The sequence below is a fragment of the Centruroides vittatus genome, unplaced genomic scaffold (assembly GCF_030686945.1).
Source record: "Centruroides vittatus isolate TY-2023 unplaced genomic scaffold, ASM3068694v2 contig_799, whole genome shotgun sequence".
NCBI lineage: Eukaryota > Metazoa > Arthropoda > Arachnida > Scorpiones > Buthidae > Centruroides > Centruroides vittatus.
In genome coordinates, this window is record NW_027122516.1 from 1,388,085 (window position 1) to 1,402,581 (window position 14,497).

The 14,497-nt window shown below is 27.7% G+C and overlaps 1 protein-coding gene across 2 annotated transcripts in view; it reads left to right on the top strand.

Moving 5' to 3' along the window:
• The first annotated feature begins 352 nt into the window (after positions 1 to 352).
• The window catches only part of LOC136981880 (RING finger protein 11-like), a 35,043-nt gene continuing 20,898 nt past the window's right edge, over positions 353 to 14,497 (top strand). The window contains exon 1 of one of the 2 annotated variants that reach the window (XM_067278255.1): positions 353 to 772. In XM_067278255.1, the coding sequence (XP_067134356.1) occupies positions 650 to 772 (123 nt within the window). In that variant the 5' untranslated portion in view covers positions 353 to 649. The remainder of the gene's footprint in view (positions 773 to 14,497) is intronic. The other variant, XM_067278254.1, reaches the window with a different exon arrangement.

A 14,497-nucleotide genomic window follows, 5' to 3' on the forward strand; every position in this document is an offset into this window, starting at 1 on the left:
GATACTAATTAATATAAAATAAAAATTAACAAATCGAATCAAACATTTAATTAAAATAATAATAACATTTTCAGAGTTTAACACAAAGTTTTGAAATACGAAAACTAATAATTCACATTTACGCCGTATTAGCGTCACGATCGCCACGTAAATGTAATAACAAAGATGATTTCGTAAAAATTTATTTAATATATAAGACAAAAAATAAAATAAAATAAACTCGGAAATAATTTAACTTTTTTAAAAATAAAGAATTATAAAAATATTAACGGAATTTAAAATAATTTTTAATTAAAATTACAAAATCCGGATATGACGCTATAAATGCGAGACCGATATAAGCAGCTGGTTTTGTCTTGGACAACAAAGTCGGAGAGAAGGTCTTTCGTAAGACGTTTTATCGTCGTAACAATGACTTAAATAACACCTAAAAAGTTTATTATCCGTCGCTAAGTTTTTTTTAATGGATTAATAATTTTAAAAATCTACTTTAAATCGAATTTTTAAAATAGTTTTCTCGAAATTCTAGAGTAGGCTTAAGAATGATTGTTAAAAGAGGAAAATGATTTAAAAAAAAAAAAAGTCTTCTTTGTCATTCAGCGATGGAGTCTCGTCTTTTTATTTTAATATCGATTGAAAATAAGAAAAAATGGGGAATTGTTTAAAATCCGTGTCATCCGACGATATTTCCCTTTTGAGGGAGAATCAAAGTACAAGGGAGTCGTCGTCGTCTGCTGACCAACTTTCGCCTCAACCACCCTATGACAACCAGGTAAATATACAATTGTTTATAAATTCACACTTATAAATTGACAGTTAAATTACTTCGATGTACAAGTGGAGAGTAACACTGACAGATAAGAATTTCAAGTGCAAACATACCAGCTGTAAAATTATTCTTTTTTAAGTTAATTAGGAGATAATATTCTGTTTATGTTAACCTTGATGTTAATGTTACATTTTAAAAAAATAATAAGAAAGGTTTTTCTTTAATTTCTGAATTATTTTTTTAGTTCTATTCAGTTCTTATCAATGAAGAATAAATACAAAGAAATTTTTGTTTTGTTTAGTCATTGTTTATTTAAAAAAATGACACTTATAAAATTGGGATTGATAATTTAATGTCCTTTCTTAGAAAAAGATGATGATAAATAAATTGTTTAAAAAGCATTTTATTGTGTGTGCGTATGTTTGTTGTTAAAATTAGTATAAATCCGGCAATATAATTTCAAAATGTTAAGCCAAATTAAAAGATAGATTATGGATCAAAATGTCTTTGTTTTATTATAATTCAAAAATTAATGTTTAGTGTGTCAAAAAATTTATTTGTAATGCTGTGCATAGATCGGAGCTAATTGTATGAGTTTATCCGGAATAGCGAAAAGTTCAGATTAGTGTGTTACGTAATGTAACAAAATAGAGACAAATATGTATTTAAAAGAATTTTTTTTATACTGAATAAAACGTGAAAAATTGCAAAATTAATACTTTTTTTTTTTGTTGTTGAAATATTTAGCAATAAAACCAACAAATTTTGTTTTATTGCTAATTTGTTGGGTAGCAAGAATAGAATATTTGGTATGTATTTTTTTTTTTTTTTTTATGCTCAGACTAATAATGGGATTGTAATTGTAACCAGTAATTTTCGACGTGACGTTCCTAACAGATGATTTTGCTTAAAATATTGGGACTCGAATGGATAGATTAGAATAAAGAATTCTAACTGGTATTATTTATAAAAATGATTTTTAGTAATTAACAAGTAGTTGATAGTGTATTTCCTAAGATAGTCTAACTGATCTGATTCATAATTAATTTGGTGATTGATTTGAAGCAATTTAAACTATAAAGACTTCTAATTTTCTATTAAAAACGATTCAGGTTTTATAAATAAAATCAAAAACCTGAGTAATTGTTTTGGTTGAATAAATATTCTCAAGTTATTACCAATTAAAAAGAATTTATATATATATATATATATATTTTTTTTTTTCTTGTGTGAAATAATAGAAAATGAAATTGCAATACTGAAAATTTATCATATTTGCTTGCATCATTCTTCGATTTGAAAAACTAATTGTAATTCTGAAAAATATAGCCTATATTTAATTGAAAATATGACTATGGATTAGTTGATAAATGTAACATCCTCAGGAACAGGATTTTTTAAGGATGTTCTATTACTTTTTATTTTGAAAGTAATTACATTTTTTTTTCCCTATATTAATGTTGCATGACATCATAATTGATAATTCTTTCTAAAAAAAATTCTATGGATTTATTGATCTTAAAGTACTTTGCAGAAATGTTGGGTTTTTTTAATCTAAAATATGAAAATTTATTTTAAATTTGATTTTATTTAAATTTAATAATTAAATTGAGTTTAAAAGTCAATTTATATAAAATACTGTTAATTGTACTAAAAATCAATAATAGATAATTGCTGAATTGATAATTTGAATCATTTGCCATTGGAAATGTGAAGAAGACTGTTCATTAAGCCAACTGGCTCTTATATTTGCCAATAGTTGTACAAAACACTTATCAAGTATTTCAGAATTGTTTGTAGGTGCTTGGCTCAAGCAACAGGTTAGCTAACAGTCTTTTTCAAAAAATCAGTAGTTTCATCATATTTTGGTATTTTATAATGTAACTTTTAAAAAAATTTAAATTTGTTATTGAATGTTTGAATATTTAGGAAATTTTTTTTTTTCCTCTCATGCATTTTTATATACCAAACTTTGTTCAAGGTGGTTTTTTTTCTAATTGATCTGTTAAGAACTTTACATTGCTTTTTTAAAAATAAATTTATTATATTTTATATTTAGAATTTTATAAAAAAATATCTTAAAAATTTTTTATTACTTAAGATAATTTAAGTCAACTTAAAATAGGCTTATGAGGTTAATTATAACATCATACAAACTATAAAATATTTGTTTTTAATGTGTAATTATTCTATATAATTAAAAATATTATTTAAATGTTTGCTTTTTCATTTGAATTTAAAATTTCTTATAGTATCTCTTCACAAAAACATATTCAGTAATTGTTTTAAGTGATCTCGTCTTCCATTTCTTTTTATAACATTTCAGTGACTTTTTGTAAATTATATTAGTGAAATACTAAATCTAATAGAAGAAAATTATATTAAACTTGAAAATAATTTTCAGAATATATTATGAAAAGTGTAAAGTTATCAACTTAAATTTTTATTTTATATAGTGATTTTAATAATTTATCATATAAGTTTAATGATGATAAAAATTTAATAATTATAATTTGTAAATGAGAAAATTCTTTAAATTATAAGAATCTAATTGAAAATAATCTGTATAAATACAACACAAGATACAGGTAACCTGGATGTATTAATCATTGTAATTTTTCAGTTTCTTGTGTTAGAGGTCAATTTTGTAAACTGTTTGACTTTTATTTTAATGAATATGTGTATACACACACAACTAATCGCAATAGTCCTGGTTTTTGTGTGGATTCTGAAATTTTTTTTCCATTTAAGCTAAAGCTCCACTGAGAAATTTTTGTTAGGAAATCTGAATTTCTGACTAAAAAGTTATACTGAAATGAAAATAAGGGGGGGGAATTGGTTGCAAGTGGAAACACACTATATTGTCAAATTCTCTGCCTAATTCTAGCCAGTTTAAATATTGGAACTGTATCATCAGTTGAAAAATGAAAGGCAAGCAGAAATTGTAGACAAGTTTTTCAATTTAAAAATATTAAAGGAATTGTCTGTTTATGGAAAAACATATGTACTTTTCCACATGCATACATACGTGCAGCTTTTCATTACTCTTGGCCAGGCTGTAAAAATGCATAGTAGCAAGGACCAGTCTATTTATTTAGTGAAGGGAACAAATTGTTGATGAATCTTTGACAAGGACTTTGTGCATTACCAAAAAGGGGCACTTTAAATTTTTAAAACTTCTACAGCCCTAACAGATTACTGCACATAAGCAGACCATACTAAGATATGTGAAAGTGTGTATGTATAGTGAAAATACCTGTAAACAATCAGAAATATTAGCACAAATTAGTTAGGTATTAAAAATATTCAATAAAAATAATTTTTAAAGTCCAAAGTTTTATCATTTAAAATAAAAATATTTGTGGCCTTGAATATATATTTAATCCATATGAAATAGTGCTATGCATTTCAAACTAAAAAACAGTTCTGTATTTTGTACAGACTGAAGTAGAATTTGAATATGTTTACTTCAACAATATGAAATTTCTAAAAAGCTGGTCTACATGTTAGCATTTTGTATATATTTATATACCATCAAAATTTAGTCTGTTTTGATGATAGCCAATGTTTTTGCTTTGTGTTAAAAATAGTCAGTTTTTATGTTGTATATTTGCGTAAAACAATCTTGACTTTATTCTTTTTCCTGCTGTTGTATGATACTTGCTGTCTCACATTTGCACCTTTTTATTCTACAATGAATTCTAAAAGTTGTAGCTAACTTGTTTATAGCCATGCAGAATTAAAATATCATTGGAAAACAAAAAGCATCAATTTTATATTACTATGTAATATTTTAATTAAAGCATAAATTAGTTGATTCACTTCTAAATTTTCAGTTTTTAAACTAGCATTATTGATTAGCTTTTGCTTTGAATGATTCTTCTAAAATAATAAAATTTTATAATTCAAATCCTAATGAATCTAAAACCAGTTATTTCAAATATTTTACCAAATATTTGAAATAACTAGTATATTTTATCAAATATCAGTGATTAAAAATATTTGCTCATTGATATTATTTGTACACAGGTTAATAGATACAGGCTAGAGCATATGTACAGTACATCTTGGCAGGATAATACTGCAGTTTTTTTAAGTTTGTTAGAAATAAGTTAAATTTGAAGGGGATAGTGGGATAGTTGGTGTAAGCTTTACTTACATGAAAAACACTAAACATGATATTTGGTCCCAGATTGATAGTTCTAGGGCACCAGAAAAGGCTAGAGGTGGTATCTGATGGCCTTGATTCAAACCCATAGACTTTCAATGTGAGGAAACTAAAGATAGTTTCACTCAAAAAACTTTCAAATTTTTCAGAAGCATGTCAGATGCAATGAAAAATTTCAGTAGCATTTGGATACCATATTGACCAATGTTATGAATGCCTACAGAATTTGTCTAAATGGAAACATTTTGAAAACTGTATTTTAGTCATCTACTAAATAAATTAATTGTACATAGCCAAACGATTGCCTTAAATATCTAATATCTATATATATAATAAGGCTTCAGGTTGTTTAATAACTTATATAAATTATTCAAAAATTACAAATACAATTATTTAAAGTTTTCTGCCTAGATATATTGTGCATATGCTTCAAACTAAATTATTCTTAAATATCACAGTACTGTAGTAACATTTTAATGCTTCCAAAATATTTGAAATTTTTTTATTATCCTTTAACCCCCTTCCAACTATTTTTTTAGCTTTAAAAGTTTCACAGATGAGGAAAAAGCTGCAGTGTACAAGTGGCTGTGCACATGACCTAGACTTTTATTCCTAGTATTGAGAAACTGCCATTTAATTTGGCACAGATGTATTAATAAAAGGGAGATTATGGAAAAATAGTGCCAAATTAATCGTGCATATTAATAGCAATAAGGGCTATAAAACCAAGTTATTATTTACAATTGCTTCCCCTTATGAATTTAATAGCTTTAAAACTTAACTGAATGCTTACTTTTAATGTGTTTCAAAGATATCTTATTTCCAGAAATTTTAAATAATCCCATTTTTCATAAATGCAAAAATTTTTATTGATGTAATTGGAAAGTATCTACCTTTAGTTATTACTGAATGAAGTTTAAAGTTCTTAAAGTTTTTTTAAAAAAATGGAGAAGCATCTGAAATATTGGAGTTGGCTATAAATTTACAAAAATATAGTAAATAAGATTTGAGACTGTGTAAAAATTATGTACTGTACATTTTTACAGATATAAGAATTTTTTGTGCAACAATGCAAGGATTAATGGAGTTTTTTAGACTATAGATGTAATTCGTAGATATAAATGAAATAAAGGTTAAAAGTAGAACAGACATTAATATGCAGTTGGCTTTTATGTAAACTTTGTCCTATTGAATTTATTGAAAGTAGTTTTAAGTAATTTATTTTATTGAAGTAGTTATTCAGGATTATTAAATTGCTTTATTCTAATAATTTACTATGTACTTATATATTTTTTCTCAGGAGTTATAAATCACTCCAAAAAATACTTAAATATACAAATATTAGTATTTTGAAAAATTTCAAAATTTTAAATTATCAAATTGTATGACTATAATTAAAATGTTACAAATGATAAAGATAAAAAATTTACTTGTCTTAATATAAAATTGAAAAATATATTAAGAAGTTAGCAATGTTATGCAGATATTGTCAAATGACTATATTGATCATCTGTACTGCTAATAATTCAGCATTTTTATTTTAGTTAGTCTCTTTTTGCAAGTTATCTCAAATATGTATTTTGTAATAATTTTCTTAAATACAAATGTTCTTGGAAGTTGATTCTATAAACTCATTTTCCTACTTACAGCTACCAACATAGCATTTCAATTCATATTTTTTACAAATTCAGAACTCAAAATTAAACCAATTAAGTCAATTTTTTTTAATGCTAATATTACATTAATAAAAATTATGGAAATTTTTTTTTCTAATTTCTTCTTTGTTTAGTGTTAAATATGATTTTTGTTTGAACTTTTCTAATATTGTTAATTTGCATTAATATGAATTGCTAGGGGTACAATAGTTTGTTTGTGTTATGGCAATGCAACACTTGGACGATCTGCCTAGGGGATGCCTTCTGGGAGATCTTTTTAAGGGTAACTGGCCCCTATTCAGGCATTAGACGTGAAGAAACCCTGGAAAACTTCATTTGGTCAGCCCAAACTGGCAGGGTGTGAACCCACAACTGAACTCAGTGTTCACGAAACGAAACCACTTGGCCACTGTTGGGCCAGGTACAGTAGTTAGTTTGCTTTATCAAAAATTTGTATTAACGATTTTCGGGGTCAAGGTTGTGTAATTTAGAGTTGAGGCTTAATAGGAAATCAAAATCTCTATTTAGTACATTCAAAATATTTAAATTTTATTTTAATCTTAAATTATATTTGTTTTTTATAAATTTTTGTTCTAAATTGGGTTGGCAACTTATGTCATGTGGAACTATTTTCAGTGTCACTGTGAAATGTAGTAAAAGTTATATTTTAATTATTAATTACACATTTAAATGGAAATCATAGTTCAGCATAGGCCATGGTACTGTACATTAAAAACAATCTCTTGCTTGTATATTTATATTACAGCAAATGCATTTATACTGTGTTGCCATCTACGTATTGTACTGTACATGTGCCTCACGTGTAAGAACATAATTCAGTTAACAACTTGTACTTCCAAACCTTAATTTTGAAGTTGTTATAATTGGACCAATTTTGATAATATACATAACAAAATTGGTAGAATCATGTCAGCACCCAGAATAACATTGTAAGTTAGGTTTGGCACAACACTGCTGAAAGCTTGCCAACCCAAGTTCTAAATGATTTTCAAATCACTGCATGCACTACCTGATATGTAAATTAGCATGTTTGCATGGGACCTCATCCATTTAAAGGAGTGGGTTTCCTTAAACTTTAACCCCTGTTATGATTATATTAGAATGGATGTGGTCCCATGCAAATGTGCTAATTTGCATATTGGGAAGTACATGCAGTGATTAGAAAATCATTTGTAACCTTTTGTTTTTGTAAATAAAATTTATTTAACTTATTACACTGATAGAATTGCTCTACAAATGGAAATTTATTGTTTTTATTTGTTGGTGATAAATGGTATATGAATTGTTTTACGGTGTTTTGTTAGAGGATTGATGATGATATAAAGTTTTTGCATACAATGAGATTGAACCCATTTTTGCTTATTAGGAGAAGAAAATTATTCTACTCAAAATGGAACACAACACTACAGTACCACTATTGTTTATGTAAAAAATGCAAAAAGCAACCATTATTAGAAATTCTTGGTTGTGAAGTTAATTTACAGTTCAGTTAAATGAATTCTGGTAAAATTTTTGTTTGCTTTATTGCATGAAAATTGATATTGTGATAATGGTGTTTTGCCAGACCAATGACAAAATTTGCTTTAACACAAGAATTTGCTTGATAGGTATGCATTTTAAGGCAAGTCATCTGTGTATTAAAGCTTTAAATGTGAAAAGACAAACATTTAAAAGTAACCAAATATAATAATCAATTTTTACCGAAAGCATGGTGAAAAGTGATTATAATTGATTGAAAATTATACAGTAATACCTGTGTTTCGGTTTTCATCAATTTTTTTTCCCCCGTGAAAAATTTGTGTCTGTTTTTGTCAATTGCCTTGTATTTCGTCAGCATGCCCAAGTGACCTTGCTGCTAATTTTGTGAAAACAAAGGGCAACCCATGCGTTTTCCAGCTCAGTGTGGCATTGTTTCTTGTTCTGTGAGCATTACCCTGCAACGGCCCACCATTGGCTAAAGTTTCTTTTCCCTGAACACAGGGAGTTCGGTCATGGGTTTGTGCTTTGACAGGACGGGGTGGTCACGTGGAGTTTTCTGGGTTTTCTCAGAGTCTGTAACGCCTGAATAGGAGCCAGTTACCGTTAAACAGGCCTTCCAAAAGGCATTATTCCCTGCGATACAACCAGCATAAATGCATACAACTACTATTACATGACAATTATGTCACACTTCACCATGGGGCAACATAGGCTAGAAGCTCATGTTCAACTAACTTCTACAAGACATTACCCCATGCATCTAGCCGAACAATTCTATTGCTTTCCTTTAGATTAGTTTTTTTATATTAATTTATTATTGCTTTTAGTATTTAATACTATATTAATTCTCTATAAAATGTGTTTTTGGTATGTATTTTGGAGAGTCTAGAATGAATGAATTGGATTTACATTCATATGGAAATAATTGCCTCAGATTTCTTAGATTGTTTTTGGACAAATTATCGACGAAAACCGGGGTATCACTGTATTTGTAATTGATGTGAATTTTTTTTAAAATAATAGTTTAAAGAAAAATAATTGAAACAGAAGTTCTTTATCTTTCATCCATGTCATACCTTGGAAATAAAATCTTATGGCAGAGCAGATTTTTTTATTGTAAGCTCTTATATGCCTCAATATGTAAAATATGTAAGATAAAATTTTCTTTTGGCAATGGCTAAATCATAAAAATATACAGTATATTATGTTTACAAACAGTAATATATTGATAAACGTGCTTTTGACTAACATTTGGGTGTCCAATGTCGAAGTGAATATCAATATAATTATTTTTATAAAAAGTCTAGTTTTTTATGAATTCTATAAATAAAATTTTATAATAGATTCTGGATGTTTTTAAGAATTAATGAAAACATACCAATGTATTAATATACAGTCATTCTTTTTAAACAGAATTATGGCAATTCACTTAATTTTGAAATTTTCTTAATTGAATCCAGTTTTAATGCTGAAATATTTCATTCAGTGATTGTTTTCTGAAAATGGTATATGTTTGTTTTATCATATGTATTACAAATATAACTTTAAGGATTTGGGAAACATGCCTGACAGTAAGATTCTATATATGTACATGTTTTGTCTGAACAATGCACAAAAGAAAAATTAGTCAAAACATTCCATTTAAGGATTTATCATGTTAAATTAACAAACTCCAAAAATTTCATTAGTACAGAATAAGTGTTTTCTTTGGACAAAGATTTGTTTCAAATAATTATACAATATTGTTTTAGCAAAACCTATCATCCAGTATAACAAGTATTACTTTATTATCATGTTTAAAACTTATCTACACTGTAAATGGGTAGAGTTTAGCTACTTAGGTAAAAATTGCTTAAATTGAACTCATTTCAGTCTCAACATGTTTCATCATATAGTGAGTGCAGTTTGCAGTTCGTGAACAGCATGTCTAATGAAAATACAGTGGAACTTCGATGAGCATAATTCATTCTGGAGTCTTACTCATAATGCAAAACATTAGTTACATGAAACAATTTTTCCTATTTAAATTAATATAAAAGATGATAATGAATTCCATGCTGGAAAAAGATACAAAATATTTGAGTGTGTTTATTCAAAGAAAATTTATACAATATACATTAAGGAGCATGAATCATCATTATTCCTTCTAGCATGGAATGAACCAACCTGGAATGCAAATTTGATTTGCAGAAAACAAAAAAAAATAGAAATGCATTAATTTCTAACATTTAATTATAGCGTTTACATAGTCCAAGAATTTAGCATATTGTTTGGTGTGTTTATTATATAATGGGCTATGGTTGTTGATGTGTTCAGACATATTACATATAAACGAGTTTGGGAAAAATGTGTGATCACAAGCAACACTAAGATGCTAGCAGAACAAGTGCTAAATAGACTGATGTAACGTGCACAATGTGGAACTTCTCTCCTCATCACTTATGTGAAACGTCACTCGTTAAGCAAGGTTCCACTGTAATTTATAGTTTTTCTGCTGTTTGTAACAATTGCAATGAAAATACAAAGTTAGTTTGTTCATATTCATAGTAATGTAATATCAAGGTATGTTAATTGGGCTGCAATTTTCAAATTTCAACCTCTAAGTTTCCACTGTTGTCCACTTCATTAATCTCAGAGTTAAATAGATGAAAATTGAGACCAAATATGGAAAGCTTAGGGACCAAATGTCCCAATTTAATTATATATAAACTTCTGATGTGGACCAGAAGTCACATGATTTCAATTTAAAATTTTTATTTAAATTTAAGATATCACAATGTTGGGCTGTAATTTGTAATGTCGGAATAAGTAATTTTTATATATATTCAGAAAAAATAGGCATTAGAAGGAAGAAAAGCAATGCTTTAAGAAAATTTGAGTTTTTTCTTTGGCATTACAATTTTTTTTCAGTTTGCTTAATTAAAATAGATGTGTCCAAAAGCTTCACACAATCTGAGAAATTTGTCCATATCTTACTTTTTAAATCACTTAAAAGAATATAAAGATCCCAGAAAATATTTTTCAACTATTAATAGCACCATTAAAAATAAAACATACAACATTAAGTAGACGATAAAATTTAAAAAAATATACTTTGATTAAAAAGAATTTCGGATGATTAATAGCATTTGTGACTGTCTTCAAGTAAACAAATCATAAGCACTTACCTATAATGAACTTTTGATAAGTTGTATGGTTCCAATCTTATGAGATTTAACCTGTATTTGTAGTAAAAATTACTTTTGTTGATCCTACAAAAATAGGTTCACTTTAGATAAAGAATAAAAATTAACACTTACTTTTAAATATGATGAGGTGACTGCAGAACATTGCAACAAAGGAGAAACCACTATAAAATTCTGAAGTACTAAAACATAAAAAAAAATTTTATAATACATGTTATTTTAATCTTTTAGTGGTTCACTTGAATGTAAGACCAAACCATTCATATTAAAATAGTATAATAATGCACATTTTAGACCTGCACAAGATCTTACATAGACCTCTTTGGCCTACCTAGGATTTTGTGCCATAACTCCAAATCTAACCAACCATAATGCAGTTTTTTCTTAACTATTATATATATTAGCTGTATAATAAATGATATAATAATGTTTCTGTTGTGATCAGTGGTGTGCTGTGACATTTGATGATCGGGAAGAAGCCAACTTCCAGGGCAATCAGTCAGTGATGGACTAAGGTCCATTTGTATTCATTTGTTCGATAAACCAGTAAAAACCATAGACTTCTCTAATGTATTTTTAATTAATAGATTATCTAATGCACTTAATAAATAAGCAAGTTCAATATAATTACCTCTGTTATATTAGATTCAATAGATTCCCTATTCCCTCTAAATGTCAATTCTTGCTTCGATAACATCTACTAATTTAGATACATTTTATCTATTAGCCGTAACTTTGTTATAATTTTCAATATTTTATATTGTTTACTAATGTTAAATTCTATTTTGATTTCTAAATTTCTTCAATTTTACAAAAGAATCAATGTGACATTTACAATTTTTCTCTTTTGCCAGCTTTACTCAAATTATTTAAATCGTCAAAGCCATTCTTATTCCACACACCAATTTTATTTGAAAATAGTAGGAGAGGCCAACAAAACAATTTTTGCATTTTTATGCATCCACAAAGCCATTTTGTCTTAAATTTTATCATGAAAATGTCGTCTAACAAATTTTTTTTTCTTTTTTACATATTTAATTTAGGCATTGGTCTTTCTCTTTTTAATAATGTTTTCTTTTTCATTATATGGTCTTGAGCCAAAACTTTTTTGAAATAAATTTTCAATATCACAATTACATTCTGAATCGCTAGCCACGACGTAAGGGCTAAAATTAAAATAAATTATAAAAACTTACTCGATGAAATAAAATGTGATGTGGATATACATACCTGGTACAATATATTGTTAAATTGTATTAATACACTTTTAAAGAAAATTATAATTAAATATAGTTTTGTGAAGAAATGTACTGTACATAAAAATAACATAAAATATTCTTTACTTTTTAAATATTAAAACAATCCACTTAGTTAAAATTGTTCCCATACCAGTGGCTCATGGATGGAATCGGAGACGATCTTGGTAGGTGTGCAGTGCGTGCGTGCATGCCAAATCCCGAGGGTGCTGGTTAATGTCAAATGCCTCTTTTGTCGCATCACTAATACATCTCAAAGGACACGACAAGGTTGTTGTAAATTTTAAACGTTTCTCACCACAGCTGTAAAAATCTAAATTTGTTAAACTTAATAGTCATTTGTTTTCTAACTAATTCATCTTAGGACCAAGTGTCCACAGAAATTTCCAAAATTTACAACTTTGTGGTCACTCTCATTGAACTGGAAGAATTTGTCTTTATTATGTCCAATATTATGAAGAAATCGGTCCCCCACTGTACGCGGCTAGAGATGGGTTCAGTTAAGCTTTTGTTTAAGTAACATTCTGTCTCTTTCAGCAGGATTTTATTTGTCCCCAATTCCCTAATCACTTAATTATTTAACTACTACTTAAATAGAAATAAGTTGAAACCAGTTACTTTTTTCTTGAATATTTGTAGTGTTGGGAAAAAAGTGGAAAGACAAATTTTTATGACAACAAATACATAAATCGTAAATTTAAGGAAAATAAATTCTAGAGCTTTTTCTGTACCTCGTGCATCTCTCTCATTCATTAAATTTAATTGTAAATGATGCTACCAAAGTAACAGTTAATTTTTTTAACATTGTACAAGAATTGTGCATGTTTTTTTTCCTACGTACCCTTCAGTGGCGTGCCGTGCCGTGACATTTGATGACAGGGAAGCTATGTTTCTGTAAGAAGCCGACTTACAGGGGCAATCAATTAATTGCGCTTCAGGGCCCGTTCGTATTCGTTTGTTCGATAAGCCAGTAAAAACTGTATACTACTTTAAATGTATTTTTAATAGATTATCCGACGTACTTAATAAATAAGAAAGTTCAATATAATTACCTCCGTTATTAGATTCAATAAATTCCCTACGCCCTCTAAATGCCAATTCTCGCTTTGAGAAAAAACATATAACGTCTATTAATTTAGATATATCTATTAATCGTAATTATCTTGTTATAATTTTCAGTATTTATTTTATATTGTCTACCAATGTTAAATTCTATTCCTCTTTGATTTCCAAATTGCTTCAATTTTACAAAAGAATAGTCATTCGTCATAAATTTTATCGTCAAAATGTCGAAATTTTTTTGTCGACGTATTTATATTTAATTTAGACATTGGTCTTTCTCTTTTAATAATGTTTTCTTTTTCATTATATGGTCTTGAGCCAAAACTTTTTTTAAATAAATTTTTGAATCACTAGCTACGATATAAGGGCTAAAATTAAAATTATCAGAAAAACTTACTTGGTAAAACAAAATGTGTGACGAATATACATACCTAGTACAAAAAATTCTTCAATTGTATGAATATACTTTTAATGAAACTTATAATTAAATATAACTTTGTGAAGAAACGTACATAAAAATAACAAAATATTCTTTACTTTTTAAATCTTAAAACAATCCACTTAGTGAAATAGCTCCCTACGAGTGGCTAATGAATGGAGTCGGAGACGGTCCAGGTAGGTGTGTTCGTGCCAAATCCCGAAGGGTTCCGATACCGGTCAATGTCAAGTGCCTCTTTTGTCGCGTCACTAGTATATATCAAAGGACGCGACGGGGTTGTTGTAGATTTTAAACGTTTCTCACCATAGCTGTAAAAATCTAAATATGTTAAACTTAGCACATTGTCCGTCGTTCGTTTTCTAACTAATTCGTTTTAGGATAGTGTTCACGGAAATTTCCAAAATTTACAACTTTTCGGTCACTCTCATTGAACTGGAGAAATTTCTGTCTTTATTACATCTAA